The sequence below is a fragment of the Ictidomys tridecemlineatus genome, chromosome 3 (genome assembly GCF_052094955.1).
Source record: "Ictidomys tridecemlineatus isolate mIctTri1 chromosome 3, mIctTri1.hap1, whole genome shotgun sequence".
Taxonomy (NCBI): Eukaryota; Metazoa; Chordata; class Mammalia; order Rodentia; family Sciuridae; genus Ictidomys; species Ictidomys tridecemlineatus.
In genome coordinates this window covers 10,983,422-11,002,867 of record NC_135479.1, presented here as the reverse complement: position 1 = coordinate 11,002,867, position 19,446 = coordinate 10,983,422, and the positions used below count along the sequence as shown (strand labels likewise).

General features: G+C 34.2%; 1 protein-coding gene across 3 annotated transcripts in view; it reads right to left on the bottom strand.

The window, feature by feature from the left end:
• Window positions 1-19,446, bottom strand: part of LOC101961636 (ATP-binding cassette sub-family A member 6) — a 61,312-nt gene that overhangs the window by 24,432 nt on the left and 17,434 nt on the right. For all 3 annotated transcript variants that reach the window (XR_013435972.1, XM_040268526.2, XM_078041797.1), the window contains exons 12-25: window positions 17,451-17,561; window positions 16,686-16,861; window positions 16,355-16,474; window positions 15,972-16,110; window positions 15,174-15,264; window positions 14,193-14,332; window positions 10,534-10,650; window positions 9,148-9,331; window positions 8,590-8,756; window positions 6,416-6,549; window positions 5,029-5,166; window positions 2,625-2,732; window positions 1,442-1,615; window positions 1,108-1,221 (exon numbers count right to left, since the gene is read on the bottom strand). Coding sequence is in view for 2 of the 3 variants with exons in the window: in XM_040268526.2 (XP_040124460.2) it covers window positions 1,108-1,221; window positions 1,442-1,615; window positions 2,625-2,732; window positions 5,029-5,166; window positions 6,416-6,549; window positions 8,590-8,756; window positions 9,148-9,331; window positions 10,534-10,650; window positions 14,193-14,332; window positions 15,174-15,264; window positions 15,972-16,110; window positions 16,355-16,474; window positions 16,686-16,861; window positions 17,451-17,561 (1,913 nt within the window). In the remaining variant the exon portion in view is untranslated. The remainder of the gene's footprint in view (window positions 1-1,107; window positions 1,222-1,441; window positions 1,616-2,624; window positions 2,733-5,028; window positions 5,167-6,415; window positions 6,550-8,589; window positions 8,757-9,147; window positions 9,332-10,533; window positions 10,651-14,192; window positions 14,333-15,173; window positions 15,265-15,971; window positions 16,111-16,354; window positions 16,475-16,685; window positions 16,862-17,450; window positions 17,562-19,446) is intronic.

Below are 19,446 nucleotides of genomic sequence, written 5' to 3'. Positions count from 1 at the left end.
AATGACCAAATAGACTTCTTGATCCAGTATTCAATTCAACCCAAGATAACAGGATTAAAAGAGGAATGAGCTTTTTAAAGCTAAGGTAACAATAATAATGTGTAAATCCTGTATAAATTGAAAGTTACATGGGCAGTTATTTTAAAAATCCATCTTACCATTTTGCCTCTCATCTAGACTATCACAAAGCTTTGCCACTGTCCTGCCTAATACATTTCGTCCCAATTCCAAGTAAGTGCTTTTTCTGAGATTGTGCATTTTCATAGCAATAGACTCATTTTCTTTTAGAATACTGGTAAATGGGAGAAGAGGATAAAAATAACTTTTTATTTTTCTGTTTTGAGGGTCAATTTATCAGCCAACAAGTATGTATTAAGCATTAAAACTTCTGCTAGACCTAGTAATGTACGATTTGAATAAAAATTCTAATTTCTAGGTTCACTGAATATTACATAAATGCCAGGAATGAATAAAACCTGAATTACTTACTTTAATCCTTACAATAACTCTATAATGTACTGTTATCTTCTATTTATAAATGAGAAATCTAGGGTTCAGAGATGTTAGAGATAGTCAGACATAAGAGATGTTAGGATTCAAAACCACACAGCAAATACAAGATTGGAGTTCAAAACTCTAGTTGTAAATTTGTAAGTTTGAATGTCTTAGACTTCAACATAAGTTTTCATTTAGAAACAGGTGAGACTAGGATGTGTTTTTGTTCTAGTGTTGCCAAGAAGCCCCATATTGTGAAGTATCTATACACTCAATAGTGTATTTTGTATTTCAGGACTTCTATTAAGTATTTCATGAACTCTCTTAAAAGGGTTGTAACTAAATTATTTAGGAACATCACTAACTTGATACCATGAGTTACCTTTGCCCTCCTTTCAACGGTGCAATTTTAAAGTGCAGGTTTAAGTACCCCTTATCTGAAATTCTTGGGACCAGAAATGTTTGGGTTTGGAGCATTTGGGATTTTGAGATTTAACTTCTATTGTTAAGACAAGTTACTTAAGACAAAGGTGACTATGTGGGATATTACATTGACAGTTCAGAAATAAATATATCTCTAGTATGTATGTATAATAATGTATGTGCACTTACAATATAGAAGCAAAATGACCAGAGGCCACTGTTTTTTCTCCTCTTTCGAAAAATAAATGATATCACATATGTCAGGAAGATAAGAGAAGCTGAATAACCAAGTGATACAACAACCTGGAGAAATACAAAAAAATATCAGGATCAAAAAATGAAATATTATCTGAAGAAATAAAATCACATTACAAATATTTTAAAGATATTTTGTTGCACATGAACTTTGCAAGCATTTTTTTGGTTTATGGTAAAATAAAGATGAAATTACCATCATTATAGAAAACTTAATGTTAAAATTCATTATTAATTACCTTAAAAATCTATGTAATATGTTACTTACCATAGCAAATATACCTTGACTTGTAACAGAAATGCCCATTTTGTTTGCTATGTAGATGATTAAATACATTAAAAGGAGAATTAAATTGAAGAGGTTAACATCCACCAGTGCCTGTCCACACCAGTAAGCAGAGGGGTAGAGGCCTGAAATCCACAGCTGAGAACTAGCTTTCTTCTGATGAGAGAACACAGAATATATATATAGGTTCAAGTAAAATGTAAATAAAAAAGAAATATATTGGAAGAATTTTTAAGATATATAATCTAACCTTCTAATTTTTAAAAAATAATATGTAGTGTATATAAATACATATAGTTATTATGCTATATGTGTGTGTATAAATATATGTGTGTTTACTATTTGCATACTGCATATTTATAGTTTACATATTAGTCAGGAAACTGAGGTCTACAGATACAGTTACATAAAAGTGGCTATTTTTAAAATGTGCTTTGTTTTATTTGGTAGGTTTTATTTTATTTATTTTCTATTCACTATTCAGATATTTTCTCAAAGCATTAAGCTCCGGGGCTGGGGATGTGGCTCAAGTGGTAGCACGCTCTCCTAGCACACGTGAGGCACTGGGTTTGATTCTCAGCACCACGTAAAAATTTAAAAAAAGAAAATATTTGTGTCCACCTAAAATATATATATAAAAGCATTAAGCTCCTTCCAAAGAAATGTTTTGTAACCTGAAGGACATAAATTTTCCTTTGTGTATTCATCTCTCCATAGAGTTACTGGCTCAAGATGATGAAAGCAGTGTTATCTAAAACTAACTTTCATGTTATGTCTGGATAATGAGCATAACTAAATACAAATATAACATAAAATTACATGTACAGAATGCAGAAGGAACCCAAGTTAAATTTGGTCTTCAATTTCAACATCAATGATTTCCTCTGAATTAGGAAATAATGTAGTCCAAATATTTTTTTTTATAATATTGCTCTTTAAGGGTTTACACTGAGTCAAAAAAATTATTGCACTTATGCTGTAAATTTGAAGTAAAAAGTATTTTGCATTTTTAAAAGTAAGTTTTTAACTTGCAAGAAATAATGAACAACAATATGATCTGAATTAAAATACAGTTAAGCGTTTTTCTCATGGGAAAACATTTTGAACACAGAGCATTAAAAAAAACAATAACTTTAAATGCTTGCACTTCCCTACTTTTTCTTACTTTGTTATCAGTGACACTGCTCATGGCGATGTAAGGAGAAAGGCAGCACACAATAAAAAATATGAATGGAGCACCATCCGGCAACCCAGTCCAGATGTACAGATGGTTCTGGAAGCAAAAAGGTAATAGTAAATTTTTTCATGAAACATACACTATTAATCAAAGAATATGCTTTTTGAAATATTGAGAAGTCAAAATATAGTTCTAGTTTACAGTCATTCAAGGGGAAGGAAGTGATTTCTTATTATTTGATGTGAGGCTTCAACTCTAAGAAAAAGACAAGTCAGAAATGATTTAGGTTTCTCTTTTGGGTATACATCCAAAAGAACACAAAGCAGGGTTTTTAAGAGGTACATGCACACTACGTTGATAGCACCATTACTTCAATAGTCAAGAGATGGAACCATCCCAAATGTCTACCAGTGGATACATGGATAAATAAAACATGGTATATATATACATACGATAAAACATTATTCAGCTCTAAAAAGGAAGAAAATCTGTCACATGCTGCAACATGAATGAACATGGAGGACATTATGCTATGTGAAATAAATCAGTCAAGAAGAGACAAATATTAAGGTATTTAAAGTAGTCAAATTCATAGAAATAGAAAGTAGAGTGATGGTTCCTCCCCAGGAGCAGGCGAGGAGATAGGAATAGGAACTGTTTGATGGATAGAGAGTTTTACTTCCACCAGACATAAAAGTTCTAGAACTTTATTTCACAACAATGTGAATGTATTTAATAATACTGAACTGTATGTTTTAAAATGGTTATTATGTTCACTTTTATGTTATGTTTTTTACCGTGATAAAAAAATAGTAATAATTTGTGAATTTTGACTCTTCATTAACAGATAACTCAGGCCTAGGCAACATGTCTTTCTCAGCAAATCACAGATGGGTATGTAAAGTCCTTAGCAATTGGGAGGATACATTCTCTAGCACAGAGCTGAAAAGGAAAGTTGGTGCCAATGAATGCATCTTTGAGGAAATAAAATTTAAATCACTACCCCCAAATCAATGTCTGTCTGAGACTGGGCCTATGTCCAAGCAGTATACAGGACTATCTCATGGATAAAATTAGAGAAACAACACAAGTCTGTCTCAGAATAATTTTCAATTCTCAAATTTTAAGATTTTGGAGTTTGTGTCTATAAATTCCAATTTTTCTCCAGTGGGAAAATGCATTACTGTCATCATAGGAATGAAGGAGTATGCGACTGGGGGATGAGGTGTCATAAGAGAGTAGCCATGGAATTTAGGTCCATTTTGATCCTGAGCAAACAGGCAAAGACATGAGAAAACTGAATAACCAAGAGAGGGTAACTGTCCCTTTCTGCCACCCACTGGTTCCACTTTCAGAAGAGTTCCCTTCAGACACTTCTGTGCTAAACCATCCTGTATTCCCCCTGATCACATTCAACTTGTGGATGCATAGACATTACTCACCTCTCAAATCTATACCATTCCCATTCTCCCCATTACCTACAGAAAATCTGCACTTGAGTGTAACAACCATGCAATGGAGCCAAAATGGAACTCAACACCTTTGTCATAAAGTGAAATTTCCTTTTAACTGGTCTATTTCTAATCCTGCTGATTGGTCTTCTAAACTTTTGGTGTGAAACATTTGGAATCAGTTTCGAGAGATTCTTTTTGGTAACAACCAGAAAACTATAGGATCTCAAATACTTATTGTTTTCTAATAATCATGCAGTGGTTATATGGGGGATCATCATTCAAGAAGAATAATGAAATGGGAAGCCACTGTCACTTCTGGGCTGCAGAGACAAAGGAAGGAGGTGATAAGATTGGAGCTCAGTGTGGAGGGCCCTCTGGTCTTCTGTGTCCAACCATTATTTCCTTAATTGTCTGAAGACAGGCTGTAGCCCAAATCCTGCAAGTGCAGCTCATGGGCATAAGAAACCCTTGTGACAGAGGAACCATGAAGGAATGAATCAGAAAGTATTCCAGCCCAGGACTGGCAAATCTTCATCCATGTTAGTCACTTAACTCACATAGTCAATAGAGTTTCCATTAGTAAATTATGTTAAATTTATAAAATTAAAGGAACATGTAAAAGGCTCCTGATTTCTAATTCAGTGTTTTCTGTCTCTGTCCCCTCCCTAATATCCTCCCTGGAATGTCTCTATGACTTTCCAGAGCATCCTCCAGGAGAATATGACAAAATATTCAGAAGTATTCACTGATGAAATTTCTCTGATAATAACCTAGCAAGAAAAAATACACATCTTATTTGATTAACATATTTAAAATGTTAGGACACAATAATAATTTTTAGGGTGAGTAGTTAATTATGCATATTTAAACCTTAAAGAGGGCAAACATGGGTTACTTTTCAAATTCTTAATTTCAGGATCACTAAATTCAATATTTACCAGATTAAATGGACTTCTCTCAATTCGAATATACTGTGTATAATTAAGCATCCAAAGTAGCCCATTGCTGATAATATTCATGAGGATAGGAAAACAGTGCAGCCTCTTGGTATTACACACGATTGAAAATCTATAATCCTTAAAATAAACAAAAACAACATCAATAAGTTTAATTCTAAGTCCTAGAAGAACAAAGGTACAGTTTTTATATATAAGAAGCTGAAGTGCCACATATTCCAGCAATGTGTCCATCTTCAAGGTTAACAGACTTTCCTGAGCAAAAGTTTCCTCATCTGTGAAAGAGGATACTAAATAGGTCATTACATGATTAATGAGATTATATATAAAAGGCCCTAGCACAGTGGATAGTACAGAGTCAGCATCCATTTGATGCAAATTTTTATTGGTTTTGCTAAATGCCTATGATTTTGTTTCCATTGTGTTTTTGTGAGGAGGTTTCAACTTTTGTTGTCTAGGCAGTTCATGCTGAGCAAGAATAGGAATTTTATCTCGGTAGGAGATACACATAGAGTTGATAAAACATTCATGTTTACACTGCCAGTGAAGTATTTCCACCCTTTCTAAGACAAGGTTAATGTACTTCATGTTGATGAAAATGCTCATGTGCTCATCAAGAGGTTCAAGTTGTTTAAACATTTGCAGTAAGTATTTAAGATAAAGCAGCTGTCAAAGTTGTTTCCTAAAGTTGGCAGAGTGACTGCATTTTTCATAATCCATTTAGTTTAGGTAGAGTTCGATGATACATTTTCAAAATATTTTGTTTTTATTTCCTTTATAGCAAGAAACAAAAAGATAACTATATTTATTTTGGCACCTCGCTTTTACTAAAGTAAGAGGCAAGAGTTCCACTTATGATTAGGATAGATTTTCATCTGGTTCCTTGATTTCTATGGCTCATTCACTTTTTCCTAAATTGAAACACATTAAGATAGCATATAAGGAATACTTTTCTCTCCAAGAGTCTGTGTGGATATTATAATATTTTTAGTATACTACAGTATAGTATATGTTTAGTATAGTATGTTTTATCAACATATCATACAGATAGCTAGGTATTAAATGGATTTCCTAAATTCATAATTATATGATAATTTTAACATGTAATAGTTCATTGAGTTTGATCAATATGACTAAATTTAGTTTCTTTCAAATATAAAAAAATTACATACTTTAAGAGGAGAAAAATGTTTCAAAAACACCCATTTTAACATCACAGTTTATTCAATGTGAACTAAAAATGTTTTTCTGAGTCAAAGTTACTATATACTAACTGGGTTGATTTTCTGCAGTTTTTAAGAGTTAAAATATAGCACTTTCTGTGCATTTGTGTGCAGTCATAAAAGCAAAACTCAAGAGACAAACGTACCTTTTGTTTACCAGAAACTATGATAGCGCCATTGTATGAGAGGCCTTCAGTGCCATTTCTGTTTTCAAAGTCATCTACTTCCAAAAGTATATTTTGATGCTTCAAAGACTGTATAAAATCTTCAATATTTGATTCTATAAGGATATCAATAACAAAAGGCCATATAAAGGTGAGTAAATAGATTACAAATGTTTTCCTAGTGAACCCTGTACATAAAGTTGATACTTACAGCACACTGTCTCTATAGATATCACAATAATACTGGGCTACGAAAAAGAAATCATTCACTACCATTTTCTATTTAACAAATATTATGCTATGATGAATTAGCTTTTTAATTCCCTTTAATGCAAATTGATGTGTGATCATCAAAATAAAGTAGTTCTATTTCATGACTTTTATTTTAAAAAATACATTTGAACTGGTGATTTGTGGAGATACAGTTATTATAGGAGTACGTTAGATTGTCCAGCCTGATGATAATACTCTCCTCTCACCTATATTCTTTGAAGTAATAGAAAGTAAACATATAAATGTACATGTATAATACAGAAATATTCTTATTTTATTTAATATATTTACATATATATTGCACTCCTGTATATGGCATGGATATGTACTTTTTTCTAATTAAATGGAAAATAAGAAGAGGGCCACTATTGGACCAAAAATTTTAATGTGCTCCTAAAGAAGGCAGCAAATGGTATTCTTTGAAAGAGAAAAAAGAGCTGAGGAAACGCACAGCCTGGAGCACAAAGAAGCCAATAGCTGCCAAGGTAAAATCAGCTTCCAGGATATCAAAGCTCAGAGGAAATGAGTAGAAGGGGACAGTGTGGGCATGGAAGCCACAGTCAGGGTCCTTTACCAGTTTGCCACACCTGGAGCAAGGTGACCAGTCAGGCCCCTCCTCATGACTCACAGAGCAGGCAATATTGCATCTGTCTCAGGGAAGAGTGCTATTTTTACCTTCTAAGAGACAGTATTTCTTACAGAGTCAGGCAAGATTTGAAGTAATTCCAACCCACAATCAGGGAAAGATGGAGTGGAAAAAAAGGAAAAGAAGCTCGTTTGCCATATTTTAGCTTGAAATCGGAGTCCATACTGGGATGCATGGAGGAGGCTCTGGGAATGGACAAATAGGGTCAAACTTCAGGAAAATTCAAAATTCCCCACATAGGAAGGACATATCCATGGAAAACAAGCTTTCCTTGTATCCTGGGACAGCCATACATGCCTCTCCATCTTCACAGCAGGATCCAACCAAACGGGGACCACAGGAAAACATGAACATGCTACCAATAATCACCAGATTTTAAGGAAAGAGGAACACAATGGCACAGAAGTCCCAAACTTAAAGCCCCAAATACCTAACACTGTCTTCAGAGTGACTGGAGAGGAAAAAGATCCTGAGTCAACACTACACTCATAAGTTAAAAAAAAAATCTAGATCTTAGAAATTAATGTACAATTAGTAAAATTCATTTTAAGGCAGAGAGGAAATTTATTTTCCAAAACCCAAGTGGAAAATAAGAACAATGAGAAACAGAAATGAAAAGACCATATTTGTTTAGAGAGGAAATATCTACAACCCTGAATCATAAATACATGTGAAACTGGACTGGGTAAGGAACTCATCAAGAAAGAACTCTGACTCTATATTTATTTTTAACATCTTAAGTAGAAACATATAAACTTCCCCTTTAAGTTAATCAAACACTTAGGAAACAATCAATTACCCAGTCTTTGCCATAATAAAATAAGTAGTCTTCCTGAATCCTATTTAAATTAGTAGTAGAGTGTGGGGTGTAGTAGACAGGCCATCTTTGCATGTCAATCAGCATGTATCATATTTGTGGTATAAGTTAGGCTGCTGTAAAGAAATCTGAAAATGAAGTGGTTCCACCAACATAAAAGTTTATTTCTCTCTAATTCCTAGCTTCAGGTTATCATCTAGATAAGTTACTTCTATCAGATTGAATAGTAACCCAGGTACATTCACACTTGTCCCCATCATTCTGTGATCTCTAAAATCAGAGCAAATATTCACTGTTTTTCATAAACTATTTCCTATAAATGTATATTTTCTTCTCCTATGATTTGTTTCCTCTAATACATATGATATTTGATAACAAAAATAACTTCTTTCTGGATGTAAATTTTGTTTTCTTGTTCACCTGTGTTATTGATGATCAAGAGGCTGGTACGAGGTTCCTGAGGAAGTTGTCCAGAAGAGAGGAAATATAATTCCGTTTTAAACTCCCAGTTTGCACTTTCATTTATCAGAGAATTTGCTATCCTTTCCATAATCAAAGGAAACACTGCAATTCCAAAAACCAATAGCCTAAACAATAAAGAAAATCACCAAATGAATCTATAGCAATTTTATTTCCTCAATAAAACATTCCACAACCACTTATGTGCCATATCTATAAGGATAATTCCTCCCAGGTACAAACATTCTGAGCCTTGTCTCATCGTGTTACCCAGGTCTAAAATGTCAATGCTGCATGAACAGTGGGTCATCCAACTATGAAAACTAAATGCACTTATATGTATGAACCTGATCAAGAGCTAATCTACAGGTATTCCTGCAGTCAGTAAAATCCAATACAACATTTACCTTTTCTCCAGCAGAAATGCTGGGCATTATGTTCTAGTTTTAAAATCTCCTCTGGTTTGAGCCTTTTTTTGAAACTCCTCGTTTAACAAAGTCACAACACTCTGATACTCACAGGGTCAAAAGTGTTTTTCTTCCACGTTTCAGATTTAAAAAACGGAGCCGTGCTATCGCACAGACCTGCATTCTCCAGAGTCTCATGTCGCTCACAGACTTGTGTACTTCAGGGAGAGAAGAGCAAGCTGGATCCATTTCACTTGGGCTTTCTGAGTCTCTTATCTTGTCTGTTTGTTCAAAATCTACAGGCGCGCGCGCGCACATACACACACACACACACACACACACACACATTATTAATGCCATCTTGGGGCATCATAGTAATTTTCTTCTTTAAAATATTTAAAATTATTTTACTTTTGGTTTCCTTGTTATTGTCTTATTGAAAATAATTATTCAATACAATTATTTACACAAGTTTAAATATATTAAATTTATATATCCCCAATCTTCAATAGTTTCTTTCTGCAGTTATAATTACCAATGGCTATACATATTAAAACTTTTAAAATAAAAAATATTTTGGAATGTTGTGGGTACAATGCAAACAATATGAGAAACATACAATAATATCCAAATTCTATGACCTCAGTGGGAAAACAAACTAACTACATACCAAAAGAAGAACTCAGGAAAGGGGTGATTCTGGTATATATAGTTTTTGAAAAGCCAATCTCAAAGGTAACAATATTTGAGAACTTAAAAAAAAACTTCTCAATAGTAATAGCAAACATTAAAGTCTCAATATTTGCTAGAAAGTTATCAATAATCTAGGATTTTAGGGGGACAGCATCAGATCTGAAACAACCAAACTTTTATATAAATCCCATAGACATGCTTTACAAGTATCATGAATTGTAAAAGTCATTTAACTGTTCTTAGTTCTATTTTCCCATCTGTAAGATGGTGTCAATGACAGTTGGTGGGAAGTAATACTGCATGTATATATGAATGTATATCTACACTTTTATTGAGCTATCTGGCATAGAAGGAGCACCCAGAATGAAAGCTCTTATTGTCAATTAAATATTCAGGAGTTGAAACTGAGAATTCTCCTTATTTAGACTTTACTGAAATTAAATTTGCATTAACATTAATAAACTAAGAACATCTTTTATCACAAATATCTTCTTTGACTTCACTCCTCTAATTAGGATCTTTCACAACCTCAAAGCATTAAAGCAGTAGTGAGCCCATGAGGATGGGGGAAAACAACCCAACCGAAAGTTGATGGATTTCAAAAGAGATTTGGTAAAAGCCAAGAAGGGCTCTGTATTGAGTCCTACTGACGATGTGGGTCAACAAGCATCCCATCTCAATAGCAGAGACAAATTTGGAAAAACTCATAGTCCTTAATATGAATTATGCAAAAGATAGTATAAATATTAAATTGACACATGATCATTTGGAAATTGATTTCTGTGAAATATGCAAACGATCTGACCTTGTCTGATCTCTGGTTTTCGTTCCAGGTTCATGAAGACCTCATTCAGAGTTGACATGGAGATGTCATAACTCATCATACCCTGGCCAGAACACTTATCAATATCACTGAAAAGGTCTAAAGCAACAGACAAGAAAATATACATTCTTGAAAACATCAGTAGCTAAACCTAGTAAATTAGCACTTATCTGAAATATGTATAATATTGTTCATAAAATGTATGCCTTTAGGTTATTGTCATCATCAAAAGCAAAATTCTATTGAAAGGCTCATAATCTCTGAGTCTGCAGACTTGTTCTTCAAACGGCCTCTCTGTATCTTCAACCCATAGTTTACAAATATCCTGAAGACCTCTTGAAAAAAAATATGAGCAATCAGGAAGACCATTATTTCCTCACCTCACACTATAAATTCAAATATACCTCTTTCTAAATCCTGGGTCTTCCTTCTGTATGAGTGAAAGACTTGTAGCTGTTCCTTCAAAAGGTATCCCTGTTTCCCCTAAGTCCCAAATTTCTTCCAGTCTCAGCATTTCAAAGACTTCCCAAAGTGGTCTTTTCTCTCTCTCTCCTCCATCCTCAATTTATTCAATGTATTCTGGGTCACCCACCAACAATCCAAAATTATATAGTATCCATTGAACAAATACACACATTACCAACAAAACAACATTATTTCCTCCACAGATTTCTCTGCCTTTATTTGTCACTACTAGCTATACTTAATCCCCTCAAATCCCAATGCTATTTATATGCTTCCACAAAAAAATTTTCTTTTTTTAGGTCACCAAAATCTTTGCATTTTCAACTTTAGTGAGCAAGTCTTTATTTTTCTTGTTTCCTTTTAACTCAATCATTCCCTTTTCTTTTCTTTAACTCTGTGGCATTCAAAACAGTTCACCTTTTCTTTAACTCTGTGGCATTTAAAACAGTTCAAATCTGGAAACATTTTCCCTCTAGATTATGAACACATTATACTATTTTTCCTTTAGCTTCTTTCAGAACTCTCAATTGACATCCCTCCTAGCTTCTCAAACTCTGCTCCCTTCCAAAGTTTCAGTCCTAGACCACTTTTTCCTTACATACACGCATATCTGGTCCCCAATGCATTATATGCTGAAGACTCCCAAATTTTCAAGTCTCACTTTGTCTTTTATTTCTAATGTCCTTGTGGCAACTATATACTTGACCACTGAGAAGTCAAAAGATATCTGCGGGTTACCATTCCTAAAAGAGAACTTTGATTTTTCCTGCCGCTTTTGGTCAAACTGTTCCAACCATGACTTTCAATAAATGCCACCATTTTCTACCCAGTGATTCAAGCCAAAATTCTAGAAGTCCCGCTTAGTTTTTCAAACTTTTCTTCACATTTATGTGTGCAAGACACATCAGTCAGGCTTTCCAGCTTTACCAACAAATACCTTTCAAAGACATTCCCATCCTTATCATCTAGCCTATACAATATCATCTTTTATTTCTACCTCCAAAGTGGCCCTGAGGCCAGTTTCCTAGTGCACACTCTGTTCCTCTACATCCAGAGATCTTCTTTATCCAGAGAATGAAAATAAAAGTCATATCACATCAACCCCTCATTAATCAATCAACGTCAACACAAAAGCCTCTCTGGCTCATGGAGATGGAGAGCCACTGTCCATCTAACCTCACCACCTTACCCACCCCTACTCACCACTTTCCTCCCTCATCACTGCCCTCTAGACATACGCTTACCCTTTACTTGAAGAACAACTGACCATTTCCTTCTTGTGGCCTTTCTGTGACCACTCTACATAAACTCCAATTATACAACAGACACCACTCTAACTCATGTAGCTTTATTATTTTATCATACAACTATTATACTATTTATTTTCCCACTTTCACCCACCCAGTTGAATGTAAGTTCCATGAGGGTAGGGATTCATTTAATCTGTATTTTTAGTGCCTGAAGTAGTTTCTTTCAGATAATGAATTTACAATAAGCATTTGTTTACTATGTATCTCTTTCCTAGGGGTACTTGGATGAAACTGTGAATTTCATAGAGAAGGCTCCCTCATTCTACCTTCTGAATGGGAGGGTAATGGGCCACCATCCTTACTGAAAGGAAATAGATGGACAAGGCTCTAACAAGCACTGTGATTTCCTATGGTCTACCTGTGGCTTTCAGGGGACCCGGAGTCACATATCCTATAATGGACTTAGGTATGGCATTAGAGTACCAGAGGCCTGGCGTGTGTATAACAAGGTTGCTGTGTGCTGGGACATCAAAAACAGAAACTCTAGCTACATGGCATATTCCAGTAGTGGTACCAGCAAATGCCTCCTTATCCTTTTTCTCTGCCCCAAAATGAAGTTAGGCCAGGTACTTCTTAGGGGGGCTTAGTCCAAGAACACTACAACATAGTTTAGAATATGATCTTCCATGCTACTTCGAGGTTACAGAGACCATATTTGGAAGTGGAGCTAAAATCTAAATTCCTGAGTATTTGTCTAATGAACTAAATAATTGAAAATGGCTTATTTAAATGAGACCTATGGTTAAATATTTAATAAATTAAATGTTTAAACCAAAAGGAAGATGCTTATTAAATCACAAGAGATTAAAATATATTCCTTCATTTATAAGATGGAGAAAATTATATCACCCACCTCCAAGAATCTCTGTCAGTACTTAATGAGTTGATACATATGAACTGGTTAGGACAGTGTCTAACACATAGTACCCATTGTAAGATGTTAGGATTATTTGTCAGTCAGAACCTACCTTGGTATTTCTACCCAGCAGGTGGTAACCCATGGTGAACATTTCCTTTTTTTCTCTTTGCTACTGGGGATTGAACCCAGGGGCACTCTACCACTGAGTCTCATTACAGACTTTCTAATTTTATTTTGAGACAAGATCTCACTAAATTGTCATAGGCTGGCCTTGAACTAGCCATCCTTTTTTCTCAGGTTCCTGTCTCTGCCTGGGATTACAGGCATGTGCCACCATGTCTGGCTTGTTGAACACTTCTATAAAATAAATAAGCTATTCTTTTTCCTTGCAAAATAAATACATGTTCAAATCATCCAAAGGATCTTGTTAAAATTAAAACACCTGTAGCAGAGACCTTGATACCTCACCTTCACCTGTTCTGCACTCTCGTAGTCTCAGTGAATCAGCTTATTAAACACACTTACCTGTCTTGAGATTCTTTTCTAGCCTTAGAATTATGCTAAGGTCATGTTCAAAGCAAGCCAGAGGACCAGACAGTTAATGTACCTGGATCTAACCCTTACCCAACGACAGATAGAGAGTAGTGCGTAATTACCCTAACTTCCTTACCCCTATGGTGACTTGACTCTGTGCTCACATACTTAAATCTTTTCTCCCTACCCCTACCCCTGTGATATTGCACTTGAATTGCCTACAATGGGTAAATTGCTTGATAATGCAAAATTCCCTGGCTTCCTTCCTTCCCTCTCTCATGTCTCCACCCTTTGCTGGTCCTTTCAGGGAAAGACCACCAAAAAATTTATTAAACTCAAATTCTTATCTCAAATTATTATTCTCAAATAATCCAGCCCAAGACAAAAATTCAAGTCCATAAATAATGAAAATTGTTATAATAATGTGAACATTGATCCCAAAATTCATTCCATTGTAATCATGTGTAAGTTACCTGGAAATTTACTTGTGCTTTCCAGAGGCAAAGTAAATACAAGTTTTTCTTTGTTTTCTAGTTTTAATTTAGCATCAGAGATATGATGATTAATGAAAGATGTGATTTGTTCTGGATCACTTATCTCATTCTTATACAAACTAATAATCAAAAGAAAAGAAAAAGCATTAGTATTTTTCTATACTGTTTCCACAGAAGAGGTTTGTTAAATTCAAAATTTAGAGTACTACTTTACTTTGCTTTATGAAATAAACAAAATGAGGAAAAAATAATAATCCGTCAGTTTGAAAATCTATAATCTAAATATAAAAGGAATATAAACTAATTACAAAGAAACACATTACTTATTGTGATTAAAACTATATACCTACTATGAAGATAAACAGAGGGAGGTGAAAGTATTAGACAGAAGAGACTCCTTTGGGGAACTTATTACACCTGAAAGTGTAGGTGTCAGAATTTATTGGCTCATAGAGAAATGTGGCCCACATCCATGTTTTGTTTGGCCATAGATTTGGGCTTTTATAATTCTTTTAGCCTAGACATACTGTTTCTAGTTAGACACAGGTCTCACCACTCTCTCACACCATATTTACTCTCTGTTGAAAATGGCTTCCAAAAATATTTGCCATTGAGCCCTGTGAAGGGGTGAAAATGTATGATCGGAATGTATAAATCTGCTTAGAAAAATGGAGAGTGGGAGGAAGGTAGAGATTTAGGCTGCACAGAACAGCTACCTATGGTACATGAAGCAGTCCTGATGAGACAAGGCAGCTTTGGCTTGTAATGTTGACATTGTGCCCAGAACTAATGTTAGAAAAGACACAAGGAGGCCGGAAAGTAGGAACATCATTAGAAAATAATTAACAATCTGGTATAACTGTAATGAAGCATGAGAGCAGTTCACATTTGTAGCTGTCCAACTTTGTTATAAACCAGTACTGAAAACATACATATTCAGGCTTTTCCCAAAGTCTTTACCTTAAGTGATATCCAAGACCCCATTTTCTCTTTAAAAAGACAGAAGATCCTGCACACTTCAGCTCCCCATTGGACATGATCACTTTTCTATCTGAGTAAAAAATGCAAGTGAGAAAGGATATGAGGAGTCATATCTTTTCTCTCTAGAAAATATAGATGAGAAATTAAAGCTCAGAATTCCAAAGGAGAAGTGTTGTATGGGACATAAAGAATGAGTTAGGCATCATTATCCTAAGTACATGTATGAAGACAAGAGTAGTGTGAAAATATTTGTATACAATCAGTGACTTGAAAAACTGTGCTCTATATATGTAATATGAAATGATTTACATTCTGCCATCATGTATGACAAATTAAAATATATAAATAATTTTAAAAAACAAATAAATAATTTAATAAAAAATAAAGTAAGAGACGAATTATAAAAATAAGGATATGCACTATGTATTTTAATATTGAAACACACATTCACATTAATGCATTTTGAACTCATCGACATCAATCTATTTCAGCACCTGCCAATATTTTCTGGGGGTAAAATGCTACAAATTATATGGGTATATCCTTTACTTTGGATTCTAAAGGACAAGTGGCTATTTTTTAACCAAAAATATATGAAAGAAGATTTGGATGTTTGAATGGACTGTTAGGTAATTTTAAACAAAAATAAAAACCTTCAGATTTTGCAAAGTGGACACATGGCAGTAATGAGAAAGGGGTTTTTACCCTGAGAACAAACATTTCTCTTAAATTTCCCCAATTTTTCATTGTTGATACTGCAATAAAACCAACAATTACCAGCTAGAATGTCAGCTTCCTCCATGGACTGGGTACTGAAGAGGATCACACGATTCGCTCTACGTTCCTTCAGGAAAGTCCACACTTGGTGCCTTGAAAAGGGATCTAATCCAGCAGTTGGTTCATCTAAAAGCAAAACCTACACAGAACAAAGAGATACAAAATCATCTTTCTATTCCACATTAACTATTTCCATATGATAGCATGGAACATTATAGATACCAATAAATAGTCAATCATTTGTCACCAATGTATTTATTCATTATACTTAGCAGATTCTCTTTCGATAAAGTACAAGGAGCGCTCTGCCACATTCAGTGATAAAAGAGCTGACTCTTTATGACATTCTATCTGCTTTCTCCACTGTACATAATCTTACTCACTTGAGGATCTCCTAAAATGGCAATCCCAAAGGTCAGCATTCTTTTCTGTCCGTCACTTAAATGTATAGCAAGATTATCCTGAATATTTTGCATGTCCAATTCCAATAAAATTTGTTGTACCTATACAAGAAAATACATAAAACTTAGAATATAAAATAATTCATACTGTGAAATAATATCTCCCCATCAAAATGGTAGATACTTTTTAGAGGACCTCTTTGCCTAAATTTTATTCACAACAGGACTGAGAAATCACTGATAAGAATTCTGTGGTCATGATTTAACTTGGTCAATGATCAGCAGCTTAATTAATCTAAGCATGCCTGTTTACCTCTTGTTCCACTTCCTGCGGCCGAATCCCTTTTATCTTAGCAAACAGGCTAAGGTTTTCCTTCACAGTGAGCATGTCGATTTGAACATTATTTTGAGGACAAACACCAGTTATCTGTCTGATTTCCTCCAAGTCTTGCATTTCAGAGAGGTTTTTATTATAGATGGTAACTGATCCTAAGAACAGAAGTTAAAAATAATTTGATGTTGGCAAGATAATATATTTTATTAATTTGTAGAGATATTATTCAATTAAAATATTGCCATATATTGCAAATATCTAAAATAATGACTTATTAATAATTACTAATCATCTATAAGATAAAATATATGCTTATAATAGTGCATATTTCCCATGAAATGTCACACAATGAAATAGAAAAGATATTCATGAAATTTGGAGAAATAAGAAATATATTCAAAATCATGTAGTTTGGGGAAGCAACTTTTGTTTATTTGCTTGTTTGTTTCAGTACTGGGGATTAAACCCAGGGTGTTCTACCACTGAGCTATCTCCCTGGCCCTTTTTAATTTTCTTTTGACTTAGGGGATCACTAAATTTCTCAGCCTGGCCTGGAACTTGGATCCTCCTGCCTCACCCTCCAGAGTCACTGGGATTACAGGTGTGCGTCACCATGCCTAGCAGGGAAACAACTGTAGATTAACATTATTGCTCTCAAGCTTTTAAATTTTAAGTGAGAGAATCAAACATATGACTTTGTTCTCTTATCCGACATGGTGTTTTGAGAGATATCTCTGTGCTCACCTTCTGTTGGAACAGACAATCCATTAAGGATGTTTAGGAGTGAAGATTTGCCAGCTCCACTGTGACCCAAAATTGCTGTGATCTGACCTTCATATATGTCAAAGAGCACGCCTGTTTTAGCATAAGGTAGTAACATTACAAATAGGAGAGTATTAGACAGGGTGGATCATAAACATAGAACAAGACAATCAAGTGTAATGGTATATTACTCAAGCATTCCAATACCTTAAAGCACACAAAATTCAATATTTACACTGGAGAATTATGCTAACTTAAATAATATGTTACTGATACAATAACAACAGTGAAATACATGTCATGATTAAAATGATCCTACTGGTACAGTATACCAATGACTAGGATAACAGTGGCTAATGGAAAGGGTGTCCAAATGGACCTTTATAAGCATAAAGGTTAATAAAGTGATCTCTCAAATTCATCAGAAAGTTGGATTATTTAATAAATAATGTCAAGACAACTATACAAGTACTGTACAAAGTTTATGTATGGTGTTGTGAATAGAAAGTACCCAACATTTTCAAGAGTAAACAGAAAATAACATTGACGCTCTCCTGGAACTGACCCACATCACTGCAAAAATGAAATGCAAGCCTCAGTTTCCTCATCTGCAAAGTGAGGGAAACATCAAAATACTTTTCATAATTTAAGTGGAAAACATCCATGTAAATTACTTAGTATAATTCCCAGTACATACTGAATTCTCAAAGACCCTTAAGAGTTTATTGCTTTTCTTCCTGTGGTTCTTGTTATTATTAATTATGCATAACTGTGAGAGTATAAATTCCTCCAATCATCAAGGGAAATTATTTGAAATATGAGTCAAGAATCTTGAAAATATGGTTTCTTTGAATAGTTCTGCCTATAGAAACTTATCTTCAGGTTATAATTAATGACCTTTATAAGGACTGAACAAAGATAATACTAGGGTTTTCTTTTTAAAAAAATATTTTTATTAGTTATTGATGGGCCTTTATTCATTCATTTTTTTTTGTATGTGAAGCTGAGAATCAAACACAGGGCCTCACACATGCTAGGTAAGCACTCTACCAATGAGCCACAGCCCCAGCCCCCATAGTGTTTTCTATGAGAGTGAAAACTGAATTTTATACACTGGTATAAAATATATACCTGATAAGTTAATCACAGTATCCATAAAACAGAATGTTATTTAGTCACTGAAAAACAGGATGTAGATAAGGAACTCAGAGTGTATTCTCAAAGGTGCTCCAGAGTTGCCACAGGGACTCTTGCATGCAGAGCACAAAGCATAGAGAATGCAGCTCCCCACCTACTCCTGGAAAAGCAACTCCACATGGTTCCAATTTGTACATATATTTTAATGTTCTGATCTCCATTAGTTTTCAATTTGTTAAGGTACTGCTAAAAAATGGAAGAAATTCTTATGGAAGCCGAAGGTATTTAAACATAAAAAGAAGTGATGGTTATTTCATGAGTACAAATGTTTCATAATGTGTTCTAGAAATTTAAATTATAAATTACTCCAATATGCTGTTAGTGAAAATTAAAGAAATCACATATCTAAATGGTATTTGATGAGAAAAGCCTAGAGGGTCTAAATGGAAGAATACAATTGCTCACAAAATACATTAATTTCTCAAAATAAAGAACTAATGTCAAAGGAATAAATAATATTGAGTTATGGGATACTGCATTTGTTAGGAAAAAAATACAGTGTAAACACAATGGGCAGATAGTCCTCAACCTTATTGGGTGTTCATTGCTCTTCTCTATCTTTAAAAGCTTTTTAAAAATATTTTTAGTTGTAGATTGACACAATTCCTTTATTTTATTCATTTATTTTTATCTGGTGCTGAGGATTGAACCTAGTGTCTCAAACCATGTTCTAGGCAAGCATTCTACTACCGAGCTATAATCCTAGCTCTCTTTATTATCTTCTGTATATATAATTACTATTCCTCCTAAGAATCATTTTAAACTAAAAAAAAAAAGTTGT